Consider the following 19,914-nt stretch of genomic DNA (forward strand, 5'->3'; position numbering starts at 1 on the left):
TCTCTTCTCCACTTTCTTGCTGACCTAGTGTTGATCAACAGCATTACTGCCCAGGTCTCTAGCACATGTATGCTCTGCCTTGTAAGTCTTTACCTGATAACATAACAATATTTTGTTGTAGGATAGATGTACTAGCCATGGACATTCTTCACCCCTGCAGCCAACCCTCACCCTTTCTTTATCAATTTTTATCCACAGCAGTTCCCTCCCTTCAGAAATGAACATATCTTTTACCACTTCTTTGAACCCATCAATGGTTGCAAACTTAGTTCCTATCTCGAACCTACCCTCTCCGAACCCATACTCTTCATTGAAAACTGGAAACTCATGCTTTTCTCCCTCATCCTCTGAAGACACTGGTGTGTGAAGTTCCTCTGATGCATACTCATAAACCAGATCATCATCATCTGAAACCTCCTCACTCACATAGAGTCCTATTGGATGCATATCCCTGGGTTGCACATTAGGAAGAGGTTCTTCAGCATCTACAACAGGCCTACTTCTTTGTTGATTTGCATTAGGCCCATTCCTTCTGGGCTTCATAGCAGGCCTGGTCTTTTTGGGCTTTTCTCTTGGCCCAGTTTCTTTGGGCTTGGCTGTTCCTCTGGTCTTCACAGTAGGCCCATCACCTTTGACAGCACTACCCCTTGCACTCCTTACTCCACCTCTGTTTTTAACTCCACTTGACTCTGCCCCTGTCCCTTCTTTCACACTGCTATTTTTCTTTGGCAGAACCTTGTCCTTTCCTTTCAAACTTCTTTTTTTCCTCATCCTATCATCGTGCTCATCAACACTGGAATAGTCCTCATCCGAAACAGTCTCTGAGTCAGTTGGAGGAGGTTTATACATTTCATCCTCCTCACTTTCTTGCCCATCAGCTTCTATGGATGGTGATGGTTGGAGCTTTCTCATGATGTTGTCCACATCAATAGGGTCATCAAACTCTTCCACCCCTGCTTCTGCCGCAGCACCTTCATCTACTATCTCTGGCTCATCAACGGGATGGTCGAAGTAAATGTAGAATTCTTCCATCGTTGAATTCTTCATCTTATTCTCTCGAAGTTCATTGATGCCTGCATCTCCTGTCAGAATGTGCAGTCCAGCCTCAAGATCACTGCTAGTTGGGTCAAACCAATACACTGCCCTATATGATGCATACCCCAAACCCTTGAACAATGTCACCAAATCTCCAAAATTCACGAAGTCTAAGTCCATCTTCGGAAATTTTTCAACTTTTCCACCAATATACTCAAGAGTTCCATTGGGTTTTCTACCAAAACGGCCTCCGTGCTGAAAAACAGGTACCACATACATATTATCCATCTACATAATCCACAAGTACATAAACCAGAGATTAAACCCTACCTAATCAAAATTTCGAAATCAGTTAACTTCACATACATTTTCCTCATTCTTTTACCCAAAAAAAAAAAAACATGCAGTCTCCCCATAACCCAACCCCATGCATTCTCAATTAAATAACATACATACTCTTCATTATCACCCTTACCTCTATAGATGATGGCAGCTTCCTCTCCATGCAAAGCTTGCCCTAACCTTCAACAACAACCACGTTGACTGACCACACCACCGCTTTCAACTGTAGGACGTCGTTCTTTTTTTGGAGGGAGAAGGGCGTTCCTGTTCTGATAGGGTTTTTCGTAATATGTAGAGTAACTCTTGGGTGTTATGGGGAATGCGAAGCTTCAAATACGGGGGATGGTGGAAACGGCGTCGTTTGGCACTTCAGGGACGAATTTGTCCACTAAAATTTCGTCCCAATCTACCTCAGCAAGCGTAACGACCACGTCATTCACTGCCCCTCCATGTCAGTTGGCTCCATTGCCGTTTTTGGCCCAAAACGGACGGAAGGGTATAATTGTCACCCGTTTTAAAACATGGAGGATCGAAATGTATTTTCCAATCTTGAGGGACAAAAATGTCCCCATTTTAAAAGGTCAGGGACCTATTTGTCTTTTACTCTTTATTTTTTGTAGAACAGGAATGTAAAAAGAGATAGAGAATGAGAGAGAAAATAGAGAGAAAGATAAAGAAAAAAAGTTAGTGAGTTTGTTAATTTTAGAGGGAAAAATTTTATCATAATTATAATGAAAGAATATTTCGTGGTTTATTAAATTAGTGATGTGTACCCCGTTATTCTCGGCAATAAGATCATAATTAACGAAACCGAACATAAAGCACGGAAACAAACAAAGCAACAACGGAAACCTCTGACTGAGTCATCAACAAGTCTGCGCTACCTTCCAACTATTACCTACAATAACGGAGCCCACTACCCAAACACGATCACAACTCTGCAACTGTCAAAGATGCCAGCAACGGCACCCACCAGACATATCGGAACACACAAATCTCAACTAACACCTTACTCGCCTATAAAACCAAGCCAAATAGCCCGTGAACAGTAAGGTTACATTTACTCGCTCTAGTTTATTTTTCTTATTCTCTGATAATTCCTGTTCTTATTTGAGCGTCGGAGTACTTATTGCAGGTGCTCCCACCGCCGTGTTTCAAGGTGCCGAGGTTCTCTTGCAATGATGTCCCCTAGACGACATATAAGCTCTTCTCAGAGTGCAAGCAGCTAACTTTGGTGTCATATACCTCGGCTCACCTAGGACGGAACATTTGGCGCCCATCGTGTGGCTCGGAAGTTACACTAACCCTACTTTTTTTTCCATATAGTACATTGTATTTTCCTTCTACGCAGGGTTTCTCAACCTTCACACATGGCCGACAATGGAGTTCATCAACCCACCCAGGCCGAACTCATGGCCCAGATGGCCGAGCTATAAGAAGAAGTCAAGAGACTCGCCAAATTATCAACCCTGAACAACGCCAGTAAACAAGAGGATAATTCCAAAGGCTCAACCCAAGGCGGCGTAGACCTTTTGGGTGTCAACCCTCCAAAGGAGAGGCTGACCTTAGACAACCTGTTCTCTGAAGAAATCACAAATTACCAGATGCCAAAACACTTTACACTATCTTCCTCGCTCGAGCCATATAAGGGGATTGGTGAACCCCGGGCTCATATTAAGAAATTTCAGTCTATGATATTTTTTAACGGACCTAATAACGAACCTGTGCTTTGCAGAGCTTTCCCTACTTACCTTGACGGAGCTGCTCTACTTTAGTTTTCAAAATTATCTATAGGGTCAATCTCTTCTTTTGAAGAGCTAGCAAGGTCCTTCATCGACTACTTTGTGGTAGCACGAATTTACGTACACGGATCGGATTACCTCAGCACCATCCGCCAAGGTCCCCAAGAAAGTTTGAAAGATTATATGTCCAGATTTACAGAAGCAACCATGGAAATACAAGACCTGAACCCCACCATCCATCTACATGCCCTCAAGGCTGGCCTACGGCTCAGAAAGTTCAGAGAAACAATTGCGGTCACAAAGCCAAAGATGTTAGAAGAATTCCGAGAGAGAGCAGCCGGACAAATGGAGATCGAAGAACAACGTAAGGCCAACAGAACAGAAAGAAAACCTAGAAAGGAGGAGGACATGATACCAAGGTCGGCGAACAAAGAGCTCGGCAAACCATTCAAGCTTACCCCAAAATTCGACAACTACACCAGATTCAACACAAGAAGGGAAAAGATCATCAAAGAAATACTCAACGTTAAAATCATAAAACAACCAGCAAAAGTTGGGAGCTATCAAGACCAGAGGTTTGTTGACAAAAGCAAGCACTGTGCCTTCCACCAGAAGTATGGACACACAATCGATGAATGCGTGATAGCCAAAGATCTATTGGAAAGACTAGCTCGACAAGGCCTCTTAGACAAATACATCGAAGGAAGAAAATATAAAGAGGGCGATAAGGACAAAGAAGATCACCAGCAAACCTTGGGAAGCAAGGAAGCTAACAAATGGTCAAACAATGCCCCACCTAAAGGGGTTCTAAACTGCATATCTGGAGGATTCGCCGAGGGAGGCGAAACAACTTCGGCAAGGAAGCGTAGCTACCGCGCAATGCTGGCAATTGAAGGAACAACACCACCTAATAACAAAGATGCAACCGACCTAGAAATCACTTTCAATTAGGATGACATATGCTCGGCCGCACCACACTCAAACGACCCAGTGGTAATTTCCATCCAAACAAGCGAGCTATTGGTAAGAAAAGTCCTTCTGGACCCAGGTAGTAGTGCCGACGTTCTTTTTTGCACTACTTTTCTAAAAATGAAAATATCGGAAAAACTCATACAACCCTCAGCCGGAGAATTTGTCAGATTCTCCAGAGAAAGAGTTCCAATTAAGGGTTATATATGGTTAAAAATGATAATGGGAGACCCCCCACTATCTAGAATCATCGACATATAATATCTTATAGTTGATTGCCCTAGTCCTTATAATATTATCCTCGGAAGACCTGATCTGAATATGTTTAGGGCAGTAGTTTCAACTTTTCATCTATGTGTCAAATTCCAGGCGCAAGACGGAAAGATAGCGACACTCCATTTAGATCGTCAACAAGCTCGGCAATGCTACAATGCAAGCCTAAAGAGGTCGGCTCCAGGGAAAGAATTCTAACAAGAGGTCAAAGCAATTCACAACACAAGTGAGGTGCTATCTCTAGCAGAGCTTAACCCTCGTGGGGACACCCAAGAAAGGCCTCAACCAGCAGACGAGCTCCAGAAAGTCCCGCTGACGACGAAACCAGAACAAGTCACATACATCGGTCAAGCACTACAAGGGAAAGAAAGATCGGAGCTCATAAAAGTATTACAAGACAATGCTGACTTGTTTGCTTGGACCCCAGCAGACATGCCAGGAATAGACCCAAATATTATTTGCCATAAGCTCGCCACCAACAAAACAAGCCGACTTATAGCTCAGAAGAAGAGAAATCTCAGAGCAGAAAAATTAAAAGCAGCACTCAAAGAAATCGAAAAGCTTCTTAAAGCTAACTTCATCAAAGAAATCAGATTCACCACATGGCTCTCGAATGTGGTAATGGTAAGGAAAAACTCAGGTAAATGGCGCATGTGCGTCGACTTCACGGATTTAAATAAGGCATGCCCCAAAGATGCCTATCCTTTACCTTGTATTGATAAGCTCATAGACAACGCATTAGGTTTCAAAAGCTTGAGCTTCATGGATGCATACTCTGGCTACAACCAGATAGTCATGCATCCAGAAGACCAAAGCAAAACAGCATTTATAACTGAACATGGAAACTTTTGTTATAGAGTAATGCCATTTGGTCTAAAGAATGCAGGTGCAACTTACCAACGACTGATGGACAAAGTTTTCCACCACCAAATAGGTCAGAACATGGAAATCTATGTGGATGATATGGTCACCAAGACGACTCAGGAAAGGTCACACTGCTACGACCTCAAAGAGATATTTGAACAGATCCGAGCATACAAGATGAGACTCAACCCAGAAAAATGTGCCTTTGGGGTGCAAAGAGGAAAATTTCTCAGATTCATGCTAACTTCACGAGGAATTGAAGCAAATCCTGAAAAATGCGAAGCAGTACTTAACATGGCGAGCCCTAAAACAATAAAAGAGGTACAACAATTGGCAGGAAAGATAGCAGCACTATCTCAGTTTCTACTATCAGCCTCAAGCCGATCATATCATTAATTCCAAACAATAACAAAGAATAAGAAGTTTCAATGGACAGAAGAATGTGAGAAAGCGTTCGCCGAGCTCAAAGCCATTTTGTCATCACCACCCGTGCTGCAAAAACCAGAAGTCGGTAAACCTTTATACTTATATTTATCCATTTCTAATCATTCAATAAGCTTGGCTTTAGTCATTGAGATAGGAAAAATACAACAACCGGTATACTTTGTCAGTAGAGTAATGCAATCAACAGAACAAAGGTATCCGAAGATAGAATAGCTAGCTTTAACACTTGTAATAACAGCAAGAAGACTCAGACACTACTTCCAAAGCTACACAATAATAGTAAGGACAAACCAACCATTAAGACAAATACTGACGAAACCAGAACTGGCCGGACGACTGACCAAATGGTCCATCGAGCTCTCAGAATTCGATATCCAATTTCAACCAAGGTCGGCATTAAAGGCGCAGATCCTTGCCGACTTTATATCAGAACTAAACTCGGACGAACACAACAGACTCTGGGAGCTACACGTTGACGGAGCATCTAGACGAGGAGGAAGCGGAGCTGGGATAATCCTAAAAGAAGGAGACAACGTGGTGGCCGAACAATCCCTCCAATTCCACTTCCCGGCAAGTAACAATCAGGCCGAATATGAGGCCCTCATAGCCGGACTCAAGCTCGCCCTCAACCACCAAGTACAAAGCCTAAAAGCACACTGTGACTCCCTCTTGGTTGTTCAACAAATCCGAGAAGAATATGAGGTAAAAGATCCCTTGCTAGAGCGATATTGGCTCGTAGCAAAGGATCTCATCTCAAAGTTCAGTTCATTCATTATTTTACATGTGCATAGAGAAAGGAATGTTAGAGCAGACATTTTATCTAAACTTGCCGCCACTAGGGCAGACACACAAACATCGGCATTATCACAGCTCACACTTAAAAAATCAAGCATTGAATTACTATCTATAACAAGGATTAACCACCTCCATGACTGGAGAGCACCTTTTCTTGAGTACGTTAACACAGGTACCATACCCAGGGACGAGCTCAACCCACAATAATTCAGACGAAAAGCAAGCCTCTACACAAACATAGCGGGAGAGCTATACAGACGCGGTTTCTCACAACCATTGCTAAAATGCCTAGGTACTGATGAGGCAAGGGAGGTGATGGACGAAGTGCATGAGGGCGTATGTGGGAACCACATCGGCGGACGAGCTCTCGCCGCAAAGATCGTCCGAACAGGATACTATTGGCCGACCATGAAAAGATATTGCATAACAAAAGTCAAAACATGTGACAAATGTCAAAAGCACGAAGCCATCTCTACAAAGCCAGCCGAGGTATTACACAGCATGGAGGTAAGCTGGCCTTTCCACAGATGGAGGCTAGATATCCTCGGCCCATTCCCAATAGCGCCAGGTCAGGTAAAATTTCTTTTAGTATCAATAGACTACTTCCTAAAATGGATAGAAGCACAACCCTTAGCAAGAATAACAGCCAAAAAGGTAAGATCTTTCATATGAAAAAACATAATATGCCGATTTGGAATACCAAAGGAAATAATATCAGACAATGGTAGACAATTTATAGATAACAAGCTCGGCTCATTTCTAAAAAATTTTAATATACAGCACCATTTTAGCTCGGTCGAACACCCACAAACCAATGGGCAGGCCGAGGCTACTAACCGAGTTATATTGCAGGCAATAAAAAGAAAGCTCGACAACGCGAAGGGTGAGTGAGCCGAGCTAATCCCAGAAATATTATGGAGCTACAACACGACAATACAAACCACCACAGGAGAAACACCCTTCAAACTAGTGTACGGGTCAGAAGCGCTAATTCCAGTAGAGGTCGGAACTCCCACAATCAAAACCGAGCTATATGATGAGCAACACAACACATACATAAGGAACGCCGAGCTTGACCTCGTCGAAGAAGACAGAGATATCGCGACAATCAAACAGAGAGCCATGAAACAATTGGGGGAAAGAAAACACAATAGAAAGGTCGTTCCAAGAACATTCACTAAGGACGACCTAGTCCTCAGACGAACCGAAGACGCGAGATGACCTCCTTTGCAGGGCAAGCTCGCCGCAAACTGGGAAGGACCTTTTCGAATAGCAAAAGTACTCGGAATGGGGGCTTACCAACTCCAAACATTACAAGGCAACCCAGTGACGGGAAACTGGAACGTTTTATCATTAAAAAATGTATAGATCATGACTTGTACAATCAGCAGATGAAGGTAATCTTTTTCCCCCCTTAGAGCTTTTTCCCAAAACAAAGAGGGTTTTGCCTAAGGAAGGGTTTTAATGAGGCCGGACGCCCAATATATTCAAATGAACGTGATTGGTTCTTTCAAACAAACCCAATCCTAACAAACAAAATGCAAAAACAAACAAAACATACGCCACAAAAATCACAAGAAAGTGATATAGTCAACTTGGCCTTAGCTCGGCCAAAAAAAACACTATCCGAGTTCAAAACAACAACAAAACAGTGAACATGACCAAACCTCGGTCAAACAAAACTAAAGTCGAACAATAGTTAAAAGTTAACAATACATAGCCAAAGTACATAAGGCAAAACAAACTAAGAGGGGGGAGCATTCTCATCATGCTCCTCCATAGTGCCATCTACAATTAGCTTCCCATCAATCACGATCTTAGTCGCATCCAAACGATCACAATCAAATCAGGAGCCAATAAGGAAATCTGGCTAACGGCACGATCAAAGCCGGAGACAAACATCTCCATTCCCGCTTCCTCTAGTTCATGAACCCTTGTAGTCAACTTCCCCTTAGAAATGTCACTCTCTTTTATATCAGCCTGCAGCAACCGAACTTGGTCCCTCAATCGAGCCACCTCCTCTTCAGATTCCTTTGCCTTAGCCACAGCACTAACAGCAATATCATCTTTTTTCTTTGATAACTTCTCCAATTCAATAATCCTCGCCTTATATGACCTCTCCAGGTCAGAGACCTTATCAATAGCCTCCTGCTGCTCAGCACCTATGAGCTCGGTGGTGCGGCCAACACACATCAGACGAGAAGCAACGATCTGCAAAATTAACACCATATAAGAACAGAACAGCAAAAGGAAACATAAAAGAACACAGAGGAAGCCGAACATAACCTGAACAAACTTTCCAAGCGCCTCCATACCAACCCGACGAGTCATTAGCATATCCCCAGGATACTGGGACGCTCTATCTACCAGCTCGGCAAAATTAAACTGATCGCTCCACAAGGAGTGGGAGCTAGATCCCGAGATAAAGCCATGAAGCCTTTTTTGATGATCAAAGGCGGCCGTATCACCAACAACAACCTCTTGATCACTCTCTGAGATAACCTCCACAGACTTATCAATATCACCTCTCTTCCTCTTATATGAAGATGCTGGCTGAGCAGCAGAATAAGCTACTTGTCCACCATCATCCTTCTGAACTCCTACACCACTAGTATCCTTCTCCTTTTTCCTTTTCATAAAGAACTGAAGCCGAGAAGGATCCAAGAGGGGAACCCTCCCACCTACAAGAGCAAACCAATAATTAGAAGATATTACAACATCAACACAAACAAATAACAAAGCAAAATGTTACCTATATACACTTTCAAGCCCTCACTGTCACCAGAATCATACAAACGCAAAAGCTCAGGAATCGATAAACACACCCCGTCAGCAAAACTTTCAACAAGAAAATCTAAAAGGGAATCCTCCTCCTCACTCCGGTCAGCAGCCTCAAGAATTTGACTCGGCTCAGAACACCAATAAAGGGGAAACCTTTCGAAAAGCTCATCGTCTAAATAAAAGGGATATTCAGCCTCAACCAATCGAACTTTAATAAAAAGAGACTTGAAGTTTTTAAAAGAAGATTTATACAGAAGAAAGAGAGGACGATCCGGAAAACTACTAAGACAAACCCACAAACCCTTTCGAACCCCTTTGGCTTGAAACAATGAAAAGAACAACGACAACGAGCATAGAACGAAAGAAAATCCATTAAACACTGAAAAGCGCGAGGAAACGCCCAAGAATTCGGGTATAACTACGAGGGCACACAGTTAAGTTGAGTAAGAACATCACATTCGAATGAGGAAAAGGGAAACTTAACGCCAAGTTCAAACATACAGGGAGTATACATGTAGAAATACCCCCAATCACCTCTCCTCTCGCACACCCTATCGCTGCCAGAACAAGGAAAAAACTCAACGGCGACGTTGGAACCACTCTTCACAACATTCAGACCTCTCAAATCAGCCATGGACTCAACACTGGTAAACGATGAGGAACGAGTCCTCACATCATCATGAACCCAATGATATGGGTCATCTTCTTTAACCTCAACAGCTTTCGATTTCTCTTTTCCTTTCTCTCCCGCCATGAACAAACAACTACAGTAACAGTAAAGAATAAGGGCAGAAGTACTAACCTTTGGAGGACATAATAAAAGTAAAACTATGAGAAGTTGAAACAGTAGAGTTCCGAGACAAGAGAAAAATTATTGCAAGCCCACTAACCTAGTGGATGACTTGACTAATGGCCACTAAAAAACGTAAAAAACTCAACCGGCAAAGAAGCGCATTAAAAGCGACACGTTTCGCGAGAACGCAGAAGAGTCACCCAAAATTCTTTTCAAAGTCCATCAACAAACAAAGTAGGCCCAAACACTAAAGACCTACGTATAGTAAGAGTCAACCACAAGCCCATTAAAGCTCGCTTGCTCTTTTCCACACAAACACCAGTCGAGTTTGGGGACTATGATGTGTACCCCGTTATTCTTGGCAATAAGATCATAACTGAAGAAACCGAACATAAAGCCCGGAAACAAACAAAGCAACAACGGAAACCTCTGACTGAGTCATCAACAAGTCTGCGCTACCTTCCAACTATTACCTACAATAACGGAGCCCACTACCCAAACACGATCACAACTCTGCAACAGTCAAAGATGCCAGCAACGGCACCCACCAGACATATCGGAACACACAAATCTCAACTAACACCTTACTCGCCTATAAAACCAAGCCAAATAGCCTATGAACAGTGAGGTTACATTTACTCGCTCTAGTTTATTTTTTTTATTCTCTGATAATCCCTGTTCTTATTTGGGCGTCGGAGTGCTTATTGCAGGTGCTTTCGTCGCTGTGTTTCAAGGTGTCGAGGTTCTCTTGCAACGTTGTTCCCTAGACAACATATAAGCTCTTCTCAGGGCGTAAGCAGCTAACTTTGGCGTCATATATCTCGTCTCATCTAGGACGGAACAAGTAATATAAAATATAAATTATAAGTTATATAGGGTGGGAATGATTGAGAGAATTAGATAAGGGATTATAAGTTATATATAATAACTAATTTATTTTAATTATTTAAAAAATTTCCCAAAATCTAGAGCAGCAGCATTTAATTTGTTAGTACTTAATCATGAATCATGATAACGAGCATCCGCAATAATAAATGATTGATAAACCTCTCTCACAACTCACAACGCACAACTCAAAAAGAAGTCGTCTCAAGTCTGAACCAAAATAATCAGGACCCACTAACGACATCAACACTTTAACTCGCAGCATGTTCCACTCTTGATTCCGAACTTTTTACCTTACGCAATAATAGTAGGAGACACTAGACAGATTAGTACTAATGAATTACTGATGATAGATCTGTTCCTTTTACAGTTTACTCTTTGTACCGTTTTCGCAATTTGCAAATTAGCATTCTCTATCTAGCTTTTAGTTTTTGCATTTCTGCCTCAAAAATAACTCTTAAGCTCAAAACTGAAGTGAAATGATTTTAAAGTCAACATCGACAATTCAAGGATCAACCCTAAATTCAAATCCAACTCTTCGTTCCACTTTGATTATTCAATTCATTACACATATCACTAACACTGACCATTTTTGTTGAGTTTTGACCACTGTTTAGCTATTTCTCTTTCCTTCCACAACCACCACCTCACCGATCCACACGGGAGGAAGATAACATTTTTTGTTTGTGCATTTATTTGTTTTTGTTTTTTTTTTTTAGTTTCCTCTTGCCTTGTAGAGCGGGTAAAAAAATAATAAAAGCAAGGTGACTCATTTATTTAAGTAACGTTAATTTGGGGGGAAAAAACGTGTGGTAGTTAAAAAGCCTTGGCTACTTCAAGGTACAAATAAGTAGATAGAGTTTGCTGGAAGATTTTTTTCATGTTGCTTTTCGAAGATCCTTTTCTTGCTGAGGGAGCCAGGAGGACCCTGATGCATGTAGAGTAAGGTATGTATGAACCCAATTCAATTTGATGTTAACTTTTGGTTAATTTTCTTTATCTGTTATGTATTAAATGCTTCTTGTTGCTGCTGGAATCTCTACAAAGTCTTCTGGTTTGCAAGCTAAATTTTCAGCGACACATGTTTATAGATAGTATAATTAGTTAATTTTTTGGCATTTTTTCCAGTGTATCATAAGGATTATTCATTGTTGTAGTATTGTACATTGAATCTGTTAGAAAAATCGAAAGTCCCCTATGGTTTCTGTTACCAAGTTTGCGTTTGATGCTTCTTCGTTTGTGGAAGTGATCGTTTTCTGCATGTTATGACAAGGGCAAATTAATTAACATACTTAGTGCATCTGAAATGAACTTAAGCAGAATTCAACTATTTAAATAGTAGGATTCTTCTCTATTCATTAATTGGTTGATACAAACACTAAACTTTATGTTTGTGGTTGTTTTATTGGTGATTACATGATGATGAATTAGAATAGAGGAGGAATTGAAAATGCCTTGTAGTTTGTAGAAAACGAACTATGCACCCAAATTCTTTGGATGTTTCATTCCTTTTCTAAGTCTGGTATCTCTTGACGCAATGAAATGCTTCTATATGTGTAAGAATTTGAAATTGATATCAAATGAAAGGTGAATGGATGTAATTTGCAAAAGAAATGAACTTGGTTAATTGATCCTGTAAAATAACCAGCATTGTATGTATCAAGAAAAATCTTCAGTCCCTATGACTGGATCATTTACTGGTGAGCATCAAGGCTAGGCATCGACCTGATTTAGCAGTTGAATTGCACACGTATTACTGTATTAGTACCATAATTATGGCTATTTCTTTTTCTGCAGAAATTTGTTTTTAAACTTCAGAACTGGTTGCTGATTGCTGAACCAAGAGAATTGAAGGTTGGTAATGGATGAATCTACCGAGAAAGTTCAAGAAGGCTTATATGCTACAGATGCCGATTTTAGAAAACTCTACTCAGTTGAGGGGATCTCAACTAAAGAAGATGACATGCAAGAAATGGAGATAGCACTTCAAGCCTTAACGGAGATAGACTTCCGCTTAGCATATTTTTCTGAAAAACTAATGAACCTGCATGTACTTTATATTTATCTGTTGGCCCGGGAAAATGATCTTGAAGCAATAGATACAAAGGATGACTGCATCTTGGCAAACTTCTTTGAGAGGGCGATGACGTTGGATCTATTGTCTGGCATTTTAGATTCAGAGGTAAGAGAGCTGGACAATTTCATGGACACTCTGCAGGAAGAAATTGTTGATGCCCGTCGTAAAATATTTTCATGCAGACATTTGACAGAAGTTTCTCATATGATGGAAAAAAAATTGCTTGGCTGTGAAGAATCTATGAAGCAGTTTCAGCAGCAGCTATTGGAGTTGAAGATGCAGTCAACCCAGTTACAGAAAACAATTGCTGCTTTAAAAGATGATAATTGTAAGTTCAAATCTCTGCTAATTATTTTATGTTATTTTCCAAAAATGGTATGTTACAGTTCTTTTCCCAGTTTTGGATGATTGTTCACTTTTCTCAATCACCTGTGTAAACAGGCAAAATGGAGAGGGTCTTTAATTTATTGGAAAACAGTCAACTGACAGATATGAAAGTAAAATCCAGTGATCAGATGGTTGAACAACGAAAATATCTTCTTCGAATGCTTGAGAAGTCCCTCGTGAGGGAGCTAGATCTTGAAAAGAAGTTAGTGGAGCTGAGGAAAAATGAAGAGGTAAAGCTGAAACTTCACTACACGGAACAGGTAGCGCTTCGTATGGAAGAAGCAGCAGAAGTTGTTTGGGGAAGATTTCTAGAGGCAGACAATGCTGTGGAGGTGCTGATGGGGATTTCCAAAGGTCTAATGGGGCGCCTCCAACTAACTGAGTTCAACCTCAATGGTTATATTCACCGAGAAAATGAGCTGAAATCAAAAGTTCAAGATTTCATAGAAGAAGTCAAGGATAAAGATGCCGCTATAGAGAAGCTTGAGAGATGTAATGTCGAGAATATGCAGCTGAAGTCTGAAGTGTTGGCTTTAAAGGAAAAGGTCAAACTCCGCGAAGAAGAGCAAAGGGATTTTGAGCTTCGGCTAAATTCTGTGATTGCAGAGAATGAAACTAGTCAAGAGCAACTCATTGAACTGGAAAATTTGGTTGTTTCCCTCAAAGAAAGTGTTGACATTGCCGAAAATCGGGCGGAGACTGCAGAAGCAAAGGTTACACAGTTAACTGAGACCAACTTGGAACTTACCGAAGAGCTGAATTTTCACAAAGGAAGTGCGAGTGCTGCAGAGAAGAAAGTTGGTTCACTCGAGAAGCAACTAAGGGAATTAGATAGCCAGCTGCAGAATGCAAAGGCATCTTCTGAAGCAAGTCAAGAACAGCAGAACATGTTATACACAGCAATATGGGATATGGAAATATTGATTGAAGAGCTAAAATCAAAGGCTTCAAAAGCTGAAAGTAAGAAAGAGAGTGCTGAAGAGCAATGCATTGTGCTATCCAATACTATCTTAGAACTTAATAAAGAATTGGATCTCCTCAGGTCCAGCATGATCAGCATGAAATTATCTTTGGATCATGCTTGCAATTCAAAATTATCTAGTGCCAAAGAAATTGATACCAGATCCAAGTTTATCATGGATATGATAATGCAACTAGCTGCCGAAAGGGAGCGTATCAATAAACAGGTATTGACTTCAATAAGTTACATGACAATTGTCATTATTACTGCTGTTCTTTCTCTTTCTCTCTTTTTTTGTCGTGTCAAAAAATAGTTATACATTACTCAACTATGATATCTAAACATGATATCATAACTGTTGGCATTGTTCTTCATGCAGCTACATGCTTTGAGAAATGAAAATAAATGTCTGGTAGAGAAGTTACAGGATACTAAAATTGGCGCCCCTCTAGATGCTTGCAACAACGGACTAAATAATAGAAATGAAGATCAAGATTCCAACATTGACTCAAGCAATGGTAGCTGTACAAAATCATCTGATGAAGAAGGAGCAGATCCCTTGAATAACACCTTCAAGGCAGGTACTTATCTTTTTCACTAGTTGAATTCAATTTAGGTGTTTTGTAATTGGTTCTGCTTCATAGCTAGTTCCTTGAAAAGCATTGATGCACAAGTCAATTAACTCAATGGAAGTTCTTTCAGGGCATTCATTTCCATTAGTACATAATACCATTGGCATGTTGCATGATATTTGAATCTTTTGGCACCAATGATGATACTTATCAGCCAATGCATATACAAGGAATATTCTCTTGAATCAGTGATAAAAATCTAGAAATAAATTTATCCTTATTTTAATCCCCTGAAAGTTACTTTACACTGGTAGATTCTGAGCTGTTTTTATCTGTATTATTATTACTATTATCATTATAGGAGAATGAACTTAGAAAGATCAATGTAGATTCAATGAGACACCAAAAAAAAAAAAAAATGTAGACTCAATGAAGTTAATATAAGGTTGAGGTCTTCCCGTATGGCCGTATGCCATTGTAGACTCATTCTATTCTACAACGAGATGTTCGCATAATTGCATTGACAATGGACTTCACATTTCCCCTCCTTGTCATCATTCCTATGCCTATGTTCTATTATTACCTTCTCTTCATGTTAATCCAGTGATTACATAACATGGTCGACAAAGCCTTCTAGAAGGCAACCTTGCTAAATGCTAACATGATGGAGCTTACTTCATTTCTCTCTTCCCAGATCACCTTTCGTTTGCATGATCACTACAAAAACATTATTTTAGAGCTTTCAAGCATACTTGGATGCTATGGTAATTCTTAGAGCAGTGAAGCAAAATGCCCAACATTAATCGATAGACAATTGATTTCTTGCAATAGTATGTTGGAGAAATCACATTGACGTCCCCTTGATTAGTCATGGAACTCAATCTCATGTCTAAAAGAGAGTTCAGTGTCATTTTTATAAAATATATGGATGTGGACTGTTATATTAATTTTGATATAAGAGGAGGTTAGTGTGTCCATTTTTAAATAGAGGGTATGGTGTGTAATACTATTGCCCAATCTAATGGAAGGTCCGTGTAATTTATCCTAGGATATTTATTTTCTAATTTCTACATTGGAAACTACAAAATTAGGATCTTGCATTATACAATAACAAATTCCCAGGCCATCCATCGTTATTTCATAATATAATATTTTCCCTATACTAAAGCTTCCCTATGTTTTGGTTTCTGTTATTAGGTGGCTGAACAAGCAGGAGAGGCAAGCTCTGAAACACAAACAGTATCATATATATCATCAAGCAAGTCCTCTAAATGGAGGAACTTCACATTTCTTTTAATGGCAATGATCATTGTTCCACTGGTTTCTGTGTTAGCTTTCTTCTTATTCGATAATGAAACGTTTTCCCTTTTGAAAGCTTCATTTGATGGCTAAGTTATTATGTAGGACGTAGAAATTTTTTGTTTTTGTTTTGTCCTCAAGTCCGTTGGCTTCTGGTTTGTATATTCATCTGTTCATGTGATCCTACTATCCTAGAATTGGTGTAAGCATATTATTATTATTACTAGTATATGAACTCGTGCCGGAAAAATTCATAAAAGTAGAAAAAAGTATTTACATTTTTAAATATTTTAAGAAAAAACACACAAAATAATTACTATTTCAAAAGATTTATAAAATTATTATTAAAATCAAAGTTTAACTTAAAAATAGTGAGTAATCATCATTTTACATTTTTTCAAAGTGAAATAATTATTATTTGATTTTAATACAGAATTTAAAATAAAATTAAAATATTTACGTTAGAATCCTATTTTTTTTTAAAGACTTCTCTATAAACAATATTGATGGTTGAATTTGCAGACACTCTTATGTGATTCATGAGTAAAATTTTTAAACTTCTCTTGCTCATAACTCTTGAAAGTACCACATATAATTGGTCATGTGTAAAAATTAGTTTGGGCAAAGTACAATTGAACATGAAATAAAGTTTGTCTCTGAGACTTATTAATTGTCATAGCAAAAGATACTATTATGGGGAACTGTTTTCTCTGAAATCTAACTAGGACAGTTTCATTTGTTGGTACCATATTCATTATTGGAATCAAAGCAATATGACCTGTTCGGTTGGTCGGTTACCGGACGGTTCGGGTTGTGATCCGGGATGATGGCAGGGGCTCGTCAAGTCGTGGACTGCCGGTCAGCGATACGCGAGGTCCCGAGTACTTCGTGTGGAAAAAGGGGGGGGTGTCACCTGCAAAGACACTCCGACGCTCTTGTCAGTAAATGTGCAGGCGGAAAAGGTAGTGTGATATGTGACGTACCTTGGGGGAAGAGCAAGTCTTCCCCTTATATACCTGTCAGAGGTGGGCCCGATGAGAACAGGCCCATGTTTCTAGGGACGTTGTCCCACAGCTGCACATGAGCTGTCTTGGACGCGTGTCCGGGTCGGTTGCGGGGCATATATCCGGACCGGGTGGCGTTCGGGTCGGGCCGACCCGCAGGAATTCTGGGCCAGGCCGTAACAGTGCCCCCGACGCGCCAATGATGGTCGTGAGGGACATTGGTGGCGCGTGATTTCTTCGTTCGTGTGTTGTTGTCGGGTCGGCTGACCGTGGGAGGGACGTGCCCCTGCGCGCGTCTCTTGGTTGTTGAGGCGACCGTTTTGTCGCTTCGTTCTTCGCGCTGAGCATTAAATGCTCATAATGGGTTACGAAAAACCCCGCGCGCGAAGACCATTTTACCCCTGGCCTTTTCGCGCTTTATGCAGCAGTTTTTAAACAGTTTCTTATTTCCTTTGCTCCCACTTTCGCTATTCCCATTTTCTTCTCTCCCTGATATCCAAACCTTCTTGTTCGAGCGTCTCTGTGCCTCTTCCTTCACTTTCAAGTTCCTGCAACCAATTCAGGTAATTCTAGAATCCTTCTCTTTTCTGTTTCGTTCTCGCATGCTTGTTGTATGTATTTGCTTTGCCATTTTTGCTGTTATGTGGCCTTTCAATGCTAGTTAGACGTGTTAGGGGAGGGGTACCATTCCAGGGTAGGTTTCTAGGTGATTTGCGTGATAGGTATAGCTTTTAGTCATATTTGGTCATGACTGATTGGAAAGGGTATAGTTTCTGGATTTTTTCCGGACTCCCGACCTCATAGACTAACGGATTGGTACCCCGCTGTAGGTATGCCTCGTGTTGTCTCTCGGCCTTCACCTTCCGCGGCGAGCTATGATCCCTACGCTTGGGTGACTTCGGATATAAAGGACTCGCCGAACCAGATGGATCTGGCGAAGTTCCGGCAAGCCGGGTACTTATGTGGGGAACAGACGAAGAGACCAATTACGAGACCATCGTGCCTGCCCCCATGAGCGGCTGTACGAGATCAATCTCCACTCTCCCCGGGTTGCCGACTGGATTTGGTTTTACAAAGCCATGTTCACTCAGGTTGGCGTTCGGATACCGTTTTCCGATTTCCAAATGGCGCTTCTTGGTCGGATATCCGTGTCGCCATCACAGCTCCATCCGAACAGTTGGGCTTCTATCCGCTGTTTCGAGATGGTTTGCGAGTATCTCGAGCTACCGGTGTCGGTGGATGTCTTCCTCTTCTTCTTCAACCTCACCAATCCCTCCAAACAAGGGAAAGCGAGGAAGGGGTTCCTCTCTTTCCGGTCTGCCCAAGGTAGGAGAATATTTGGCCTGTTCGAGGACTCCTACCATGGGTTCAAAGATAAGTTCTTCAAAGTCCGCCCCGTCAAGGGGCGTCACCCCTTTTGGTTGTTGTTAGAGGGAGAGCGCCTCATCCCCACTTATTGGAGTTTTGGGGCAGGGTCGAACTCTTTTATTAAGGTGACATATAAAAGGATGTCCCCTGTAAATAAGAAAATAGCTGATGTGTTATTTGCCCTTTTTGAGAAGAACCCCGTAAATCCCCATCTCCTTATGGGTGAACGGGAGGCCGCCAGGAGCTCTATCTGTGAGTCATATTGTTTTGTGTTCGTATTATTTCTTATTGCTTGTTTTTCTTGATCTGACGACTGACGCGTTTATCTGTTTGCTGCAGTGGAGATGTCTGCCTCAGTGACAGGGCTTGAAAATTTAATGAAGACCTTCTTCGAGGAAAGTGACGAGGAGAAGGCCGAAGAGAAAGACGCCGGGAAGCCGGAGGGGCCTTCCGGGGAGAAGGAGGGTCAGTCTGTGCCCTCTCCCCAGGATACCGACATGTCGGGCAAGAATCCAGAAGGGGCGCAGGCTTCTCCCCCTCCCGAGGTCGTCGTTGGCGGGCACTCGTCCTCTGCCCATCAGGAAGATGATGATGTGGAACTCATCCACACCCCTAAGAGGCGGAGGGCGTCTGCGAGCCCGGAGGGGACTCTCACCATCATGGAGAGAAATTTCGATGCCACAACCTTTATCAACTCGCAGCTGATCCCTGGGACGGAGGAGCATTTTCACGAAACCGACCTGGCTGGACAGGCGAGATGGATGTACCGGACTTTGCTCTGGGGGGCCGTGATAGCTCGAAAGGTTGAGTTCAAGTTGTTGGGAATGCAGGCCCTCTGGAGGAAGCTCGAATCCTCTGCCCAGGCAAACAATGATTTCAAGGTGCGAGTTGAGCTGCTCCAGAGCCAGTTGTCCGAGATGGGGGAGAAGCTTAAGGCATCCGAGGAAAGGACGACATCTGCCGAGGAGAAATTGAAGGCTTCCGACGAGACGGTGGCCCGTTTAGCTGAGCGGGAGATGACCTTGGAGAGCCAGCTGAACGCTGCTCAGGGTCGGGTGGCGGCCTTGGAAAAGGAGCGGGACCAAGCCGTGTCGTTGGCTAAAGCCGCTAAAGTCGAGGTCGAGGAGCTCAGGAAGAAGCTGAAAGCGACCAAAGAACAAGGGAAGAATGCGATCTCTATGACTGAGGACGCCCTGAAGGCTCAGGTGAAAATCGTGGCTCCCGACTTTGACACGTCGGCCACTGGGGTCTTCAAGATGATCCAAGACGGCAAGATTGTCGACATGCCTAGGAAGTGACTTCTTATAACTTGAACGTTTTGAT

General features: G+C 41.8%; 1 protein-coding gene across 4 annotated transcripts; it reads left to right on the forward strand.

Annotated features, from left to right (window-relative positions):
• The first annotated feature begins 11,064 nt into the window (after positions 1-11,064).
• On the forward strand, positions 11,065-16,546 carry LOC112750464 (WPP domain-interacting tail-anchored protein 2). 4 transcript variants are annotated; one of them, XM_072216553.1, is made up of 6 exons: positions 11,483-11,870; positions 12,721-13,105; positions 13,183-13,328; positions 13,442-14,574; positions 14,728-14,929; positions 16,118-16,300. In XM_072216553.1, the coding sequence occupies exons 3-6, from the start codon at positions 13,205-13,207 to the stop codon at positions 16,123-16,125; spliced, it is 1,467 nt and encodes a 488-aa protein (XP_072072654.1). In that variant the 5' UTR covers positions 11,483-11,870; positions 12,721-13,105; positions 13,183-13,204; the 3' UTR covers positions 16,126-16,300. The 4 variants fall into 4 exon arrangements, with proteins under 4 accessions (XP_025654981.1, XP_025654980.1, XP_072072654.1 ...); XM_072216552.1 differs by having other exon boundaries at positions 11,492-11,870; positions 14,728-14,925; positions 16,118-16,546; XM_025799196.3 differs by having other exon boundaries at positions 11,065-11,870; positions 12,721-13,328.
• The last annotated feature ends 3,368 nt before the right edge of the window (positions 16,547-19,914 follow it).

This window comes from Arachis hypogaea, chromosome 15 (genome assembly GCF_003086295.3).
Source record: "Arachis hypogaea cultivar Tifrunner chromosome 15, arahy.Tifrunner.gnm2.J5K5, whole genome shotgun sequence".
Classification (NCBI taxonomy): domain Eukaryota; kingdom Viridiplantae; phylum Streptophyta; class Magnoliopsida; order Fabales; family Fabaceae; genus Arachis; species Arachis hypogaea.